Raw genomic sequence first — 7,022 nt, forward strand, 5'->3', positions numbered from 1 at the left:
TCCGGATAGACAATATTATTTTTGGGGAGAGAAGCAAATTGAATCTCCCAACAAGGAAAGCAATGACTTAGAGTAAAATCAGCAGTGATTCAAATCGTTCGGGGCTGTCAGTTTGAATATGAATCTGAAACATTCATTTTCCCAGCAGCTGTTCTAGATTCATTTTTTATACCAGTCCACTGTCAAAAAAATAAAACTGGTATAACGCTCCGTTCTATTTTCTGCAGTTTTGAACCACGAATAAATCACGAGATTCAAACATTTTTCGTTTGTTTTGGTGTATGAACGCGTCATTTTATCTACGGATCAATCCACTTTGCAGTTACGGCGCCTTTCTTGGCAGCAACATAATGATTTCATTAAATTGAAAATTTGAAAAACATGAATAGAACACTGCTGGGGAAACCAGCAAGTTTGTTCTATTTTGCTCCAGATTCAAACTAGAATAGTGGTCGAAAATTTGGAATGAAACTGAGTCACTCCTCATTGTAAACCGGCTTCTTGGAACGTTCTAACCAGACTAAGACTGGTTGATATATTTCAATGTCTTTTAAACGAGTACATATTCGTGTGTACACGCTTAGATCAGTTTACCTATAAATAGGTACTTGAATCACCCATATTTGAGTTGATTATGCATTACTAATAATATGGGTGAAATATACCAAGAAAATTTTTAAACTTTACCTATAATCTGAGAAAAATGACATTACCTAAATATGGGTGAAAAAGTCTACATATATGGGTGAAAAAAAATCAACAATTATTTTTTTCTTCATTTGGAATAGTTTGATTTTGACGTAGAACTACGTCTGTCTTTTTTATATAGTGGTACACTTTGCGATTGCGAAAATCTAAAAACGTCACAAAAATATGATAGATTTTGACCGTTAATATCTCATGCGTTTCTCGATGGATTTTCAATTTTCTTGGACCATTCGATCAAGGAAGAGTTAACGCTTCATACTCGATGTACACTGAAGTCGTTTTTTATGCGGTTCTTTTACACGAATCGCTTTTTATGCGATTTTGTTTTCACTCGAATTTCGGGATTTACGCGGTTCATTCAGACATATTTTGGGAATTACGCGGTTTTTACGTTGTTTTAATTTACGCGGCCCATATCCTCCGCGTAAAAACCGACTCCAGTGTTACAATATTTATGATTATTTACTATTGAAAACTTGCTAACAGTTACGGAAGCCCAATCCGAATACTCAACAACTGAGACATCGGTAAAAATGAATGCAGGAATCAGTAAATTCCAATCAATTATTACTAATGACACACTGGTGTACAAGTGCCATGGTACAAGAATCTTCAAATGAGTGCCATACTTATTATTGTCTTCATCAAAGATAGCTTTGTAATTATTTTCTTGTCGCCTTGTACCATGGCATGTGCTTAGTCTCAGGTCCTTAGTCTAGCTGAACTCTCGGTTCAAATTTTCTTTCACCGAATAAAATCAAATATATAATATTACCGAGCTGAAACTCTCAATTTAAGTGTGTAGAAGAGATAATGATCGTCTCCATAGTATGAGATGGATACAAAGATACAAATGAAGCCCTATACTATCTCAGGATTAGGAGTCAATCATTTTCGGGTGTTTTGATCAGATTCCGGAGCAATGTGTCAAAGTTGTGCTATGAAATCAGAAACAAATCAGTACAAGTGATAAGATAAGGCCATAAAAATCGGTAGCAAAGTTGAACAGCTCACCCGTTAATGCTGACAGTATCTAATTGCTTTCCGTGACGGTTGGGTTACGAAAATGAAAAATTTGCTCTTTATATCCATAGTTGCCACTGGTAAGTTATGAAGTAAGAGGCATTCAGTGAAACGGAGTGATAAACTCAATTTTAATTCAGTTCTTGCAGCTGCGTACGCTGCTGAAGATGCATCACCTCGTTTAACCGGAGGGACGAATACTGTTCCAGGACAATTTCCCTCCGCTGTTAGCATCGATTCTCCTCACAACCTACACTGCGGCGGCACCATCCTCAACCGTCAGCATGTGCTGACCGCGGCTTGGTGCGTCATGCACCCAACCACGTTTACTCTCATCAATCCGTTCTGGTTGCGTGTCACAGCAGGTGATGTTAACTTGGTGACATCAACTATTAGACGTGAGGTCCGCAATGTGACGCATCTCTTCGTACACCCGAACTACAATCGGCTGACCAACAATCACGATTTGGCCGTGATCCGTGTCAACACATTGTTCCCGGAGTTCCACAATACGATTGAGCCTGCAGTGATCAACACCCGACTACTTTCCGATGGTACCGCATGTCTGTTCGCTGGATGGGGTTCCGCCACTGATGGAGCCGCTGCTACGCTCAACCCCGTACAGCGAGTGATCACCGTTCCCATTTTGCCGACCGGTACGTGCAACGGAGCCACTGTCCATGCGAACCGTGTGCTGTCGACGATGTTCTGCGCCGGATCTATCGCCGCAACACCCAACACCGTTTGTCAGGGTAACATCGGCGGTGGCGTCTTCTGCAATGACCAGCTCGCGGGTGTTCTGACATTTGGAACAGCATGTGGAGCGGCCAACCAGCCGGGAGTTTACATCGACATCAGGCAGTATCAGACCTGGATCCAGAACCAGTTCACTCGCACCGATAATCCTGCCCCTGGGTGGGTCCCGAACCCTTTGTAAATGATGGTGATATTTTCGAGAATAAAAACTATTTATTGTTAAGTATTTAGTAAACATTCCAATGACCCAATCACGGATTAATCGCATCTCGGTTCAAAAGGGTAAGAATCAAGTGCAGATCAAAACCATCGAGCATCGTGACTAATGTCTTACGTAAATCCTACGTACAATAAGCAGAAATCAGTAATAAATATATCTTTAAGCAAAAACCATTTTGCATTGGTCCATTTGAGTCATTCTTTTCTTTCCCTGATTTTAATATGGAATTTGTATCAACCAAATGATGTTAGCAACATATAACTCAGAATTGTATTAATTTCGTATGATTTTATTGAACAACTTATTTTCGGTTTAAATAGTTCAAAAATTAAACTTATTCTATAGCAAACCAATTATTTCAAACAATCGTTAATCTTTACATTCATTCGTACCCTCGACAAAACAAGAAAATTTATGTTTGTTCTTCTTTTTTGGATTGCTCTAATTTTATTCGTACGATTCTAAACAACATCTAAAGGAGAGAATCCTGCTGGTGGTCTGTCGGTCCTATTCAGCTGCTGCTCGATCCAAGGATTGAAGAAGCGAATCTGCGTGTACGTCGGCGGATTGTTCGCCGTTCCACAGTTGATTCCGAACGATAGTAGCCCCGTGAGAACCCCATTGCAGTACAAACCAGACCCCAAGCTACCCTCACAGGGTGACGGACCGGCTGCAATGGCGACAGTATTTCCGGCGCAGATCATGTTCTCAAACACTGGCATGTTTCTGCGCAAGGAGCTACACATATCACGATCGTTGACTGTCAGCTGGAGTAATCTTTGAAACTGATCAATTGGAGATCCAACTCCCACTGCAATCGCTCCCCATCCCACCAAATTGCACACAATTCCGTTGGCCACAATTCTCGTCTGTCGCACAGCTGGTTCAATTTCGTTACTTGGAAAGTTGAACGGACTCTGAACCTGCAATGACATAATCGACGTGATAGTGTCTCGTTCCTCTATGCCTCCATCAACAATAAACGCTTACCCGTATAACTGCCAAGTCGTTTTCCAAGGAATGTGCTTTGAAGTTCGGATGCACAAAAATCACGTCTCCCAATCTGGTCTGCCTGCTGGCGGACACTGAATTCAGGTCCAGCACTCCCGCGTGAACACGCACCAGACGGGGGTTAAACGTGTTGTAGGTTGCATTCAGGGCACATTGAGCCAGCGTCAGCACGTGATTCTGGTTCAGGACAGTTGCGCCGCAAAGTGATCTTTCAGGTGTTACAATATAAGCAGCAGCAGGAAACTGCCCAAAGTTCGTTACCGTGCCGCCAAGGAACAACGGCTCCGGTTGAAGCTCGTTCACAGCGAACCCCAAAACCGGAGCGGCAAACAACAAGAGCAATGGGTACAGCGACATGGATTTGGCACGGAGTCAAATTTGGTCCAACATCCACGAACAAACGTTCGATAAAAACTGACTTATTACGGCTAAACGGTGCGATACACGTTTTGCGGGAACGCCATTTGTGTTATCTGAAATCGATCCTAATCACCGCAGATTAACTGGTACTAGCGTTTGGTTGAGGTCACTGTCGAAACGGAACTTTGGTTGGTGCATTTGGTAAATGCTCCATAGATTCATGAAAAAATAATTTCACATAATAATACCTTAATTGCGGGCAAGTAACATTTTGGCTGGCAAATGCTGGGTAAAGCGTACCATTGGCACTTCGCGTACCTGAAGGAATCAAATAGACCTTATTTCCGGTCCCAGCTCTTACCCAGCAACCCTATCCAGAGATGTCCTACAGTTGGCAAAAATCTGCTCATTTATTTTCACAATTTCTAACAATCAAATAACAGTCATTCAGTGAGTGCAACTAATAGATGGATGTTTGGGTTTTCTAAATGGCACTTGCACAAGCTGGTGTATTTGCTGTACGTACGCCCGCGTGTATTTGGCGTGCACCATTTTGACAGGCTGATCATCGTCTGAGTGCAAGCGAGGGACTCTTAACTAAACTGTGCAAACCATTTTGCATCGTGTCAGCATCGAGAAGGCAGCCCCTTCAACGCGATGTAGGTAGCGCAACCCTGGTAAGGTAGCCTACCAAAGATTCTACAGTTACCAAGAAAAGCAAAAGTAGAGCAAACTGATTGGTTCATCGGCAACGGACCCGTCAACGAATGAAGGACAACGATTGGAATGTCGGATCTTGGAACGTGAGAACTTTGAATGAACCCGCACGGGTTGGGCTTCTGGGTCGTGAGTGTGAGTGTGGCAGCAATGCAGGAAATACGATGGCCCAGAGCTGGAGAACGTGAATTCCGGGCGGTGGATCCCATAGCGAACACTTCATTCAAGTACCACATCTACTATAGCGGCGGTGACAGAGCAGAACAAGGAGGGCTTCATGGTGATCGGAAGCAGATAAGCGTGTTATCCGGTGGAAGCCGATAAGCGACCGAATTTACGTGTTGAGAAAGAAGGGCACTTCAACTCAGCCTGATTAGCATCTAGCCCCAACATTTCTCGGATGTTATAGATGTAAGGTCCTTCAGAGGTCCAAACATTGACTCGGCACATCACCTTGTAGTTGCAGAAATTTGGGCGCGCTTACCAGCGTCAGAATTCACGAAACATCAGAACGATGCGTTTCGATATCCAACGCTTGTCAGTTGAAGGAGTTGCAGAACAGTACCACCAGAAGCTGGACAAGCGGATAAGAGATGCCACCGGGCGACGTCATCAGATTGTGGGAAAATCTCCACGAATCCAGCGCACTACTTCCGAAGTTGGAACAAATGCCTGTATCTGGAGAAAAATCCAACTTCGGTATAAAAAGCGGTATAAATTTGTTCCAGATAGACAATAGACTCCGGAAGTTCCTCCAGGAAATCCTCCGGATGTTCCTTCAGGAATTCCTCCGGAAGTTCCTCCAGGAATTCCTCCGGAAGTTCTCCAGGAATTCTCCGGTTCCTCCAGGAATTCCTCCTCCGAAGTTCCTCCGGAATTCTCCGGAAGTTCCTTCAGAATTCCTCCGGAAGTTCCTCCGGGAATTCCTCCGAAGTTCCTTCCGGGAATTCTCCCGGAAGTTCCTCCGGGAATTTTCTCCGAAGTTCCCTCTGGGAATTCCTCCGAAGTCTTCCGGAATTCCTCCGAAGTTCCTCCGGGCATCTTCCTCCGAAGTTCTCCGAATTCTCCATCCTTCCGGGAATTCTCCGAAGTTCCTCCGGGAATTCCTCTGGAAGTTCTCCGGGAATTCCTCCGAAGTTCCTCCGAATTCCTCCGGAAGTTCTCTTCCGGAATTCCTCCAAGTTCCTCCGGAATTCCTCCCGAAGTTCCTCCGAATTCCTCCGAAGTTCCTCCGGGAATTCCTCCGGAAGTTCCTCCGAATTCCTCCGAAGAATTCCTGGAATTCCTCCGGAAGTTCCTCCGAATTCCTGAGTTCTCCGGAGTTCCTCCGGAATTCTCTCCGAAGTTCCTCGGAATTCCTCCGAAGTTCCTCCGAATTCCTCCGAGTTCCTCCGGGAATTCTCCGGAATCTCCGAGTTCCTCCGGAATTCCTCCGGAAGTTCCTCCGAATTCCTCCGGAAGTCTCTCCGGAATTCCTCCGAAGTTCTCCGAATTCCTCCGAAGTTCCTCCGAATTCCAGTTCCTCCTGAATTCCTCCGGAAGTTCCTCCGAATTCCTCCGAAGTTCTGAATTCTCCGGTTCCTCCGAATTCCTCCAGTTCCTCGAACCTCCGAAGTTCTTCCGGAATTCTCCGAAGTTCCTCCGGAATTCCTCCGAAGTCTTCTGGAATTCTCCGAAGTTCCTCCGGAATTCCTCCGAAGTTCCTCCGGAATTCCTCCGGGTTCTCTGGAATCTCTTCCGGGCCTCCAAGTTCCTCCGGGAATTCCTCCTAAGTTCCTCCGGAATTCCTCCGAAGTTCCTCCGGAATTCCTCCGAAGTTCCTGGAATTCTCCGAAGTTCCTGGAATCCTCCGAAGTTCCTCCGAATTCCTCCGGAAGTTCCTCCGGAATTCCTCCGGAAGTTCCTCTCGAATTCTCCGAAGTTCCTCCGAATTCCTCGAAGTTCCTCGGAATTCCCTCCGGTTCTCTGGAATTCCTCCGAGTTCCTCCGACCTCCGAAGTTCCTCGGAATTCCTCGAAGTTCTCCGGAATTCTGCTCCGGAATTCCTCCGAAGTTCCTCCGGGAATTCCTCCGAGTTCTTCCGGAATTCCTCCGGAAGTTCTCCGGAATCCTCGGAAGTTCCTCTGGAATTCCTCCGAAGTTCTCCGAATTCCTCCGAAGTTCCTCCTGGGAATTCCTCCGGAAGTTCCTCCTGGAAGCAATACGCAATTGAAACCGGCACACTGAT

The 7,022-nt window shown here is 45.1% G+C and overlaps 2 protein-coding genes across 2 annotated transcripts; one reads left to right on the plus strand and one right to left on the minus strand.

Moving 5' to 3' along the window:
- The first annotated feature begins 1,433 nt into the window (after positions 1-1,433).
- Positions 1,434-2,881, plus strand: LOC134210464 (serine protease 1-like). Its single transcript, XM_062686514.1, has 2 exons — positions 1,434-1,811; positions 1,872-2,881. Exons 1-2 carry the CDS (start codon positions 1,775-1,777, stop codon positions 2,666-2,668), a joined length of 834 nt encoding a protein of 277 aa, XP_062542498.1. The 5' UTR covers positions 1,434-1,774; the 3' UTR covers positions 2,669-2,881.
- Positions 2,882-3,124: 243 nt separating this feature from the next.
- LOC134210457 (trypsin-like) lies at positions 3,125-4,104 on the minus strand. The gene is made up of 2 exons (XM_062686506.1): positions 3,698-4,104; positions 3,125-3,630 (listed from the first exon to the last, which is right to left on the minus strand). Exons 1-2 carry the CDS (start codon positions 4,073-4,075, stop codon positions 3,169-3,171), a joined length of 840 nt encoding a protein of 279 aa, XP_062542490.1. The 5' UTR covers positions 4,076-4,104; the 3' UTR covers positions 3,125-3,168.
- Between the last annotated feature and the right edge of the window lie 2,918 nt (positions 4,105-7,022).

This window comes from Armigeres subalbatus, chromosome 1, assembly GCF_024139115.2.
Source record: "Armigeres subalbatus isolate Guangzhou_Male chromosome 1, GZ_Asu_2, whole genome shotgun sequence".
NCBI classification, from domain to species: Eukaryota; Metazoa; Arthropoda; class Insecta; order Diptera; family Culicidae; genus Armigeres; species Armigeres subalbatus.

Excerpts from the sequence above, each read along its gene's own strand:
- LOC134210464 (XM_062686514.1), top strand. The coding sequence starts at position 1,775 with ATGAAAAATTTGCTCTTTATATCCATAGTTGCCACTG. Across the intron at positions 1,812-1,871 it reads TATATCCATAGTTGCCACTG|TTCTTGCAGCTGCGTACGCT; the intron begins GTAAGTTATGAA and ends ATTTTAATTCAG.
- LOC134210457 (XM_062686506.1), bottom strand. The coding sequence starts at position 4,075 with ATGTCGCTGTACCCATTGCTCTTGTTGTTTGCCGCTCCGGTTTTGGGG. Across the intron at positions 3,631-3,697 it reads ACGACTTGGCAGTTATACGG|GTTCAGAGTCCGTTCAACTT; the intron begins GTAAGCGTTTAT and ends ATGTCATTGCAG.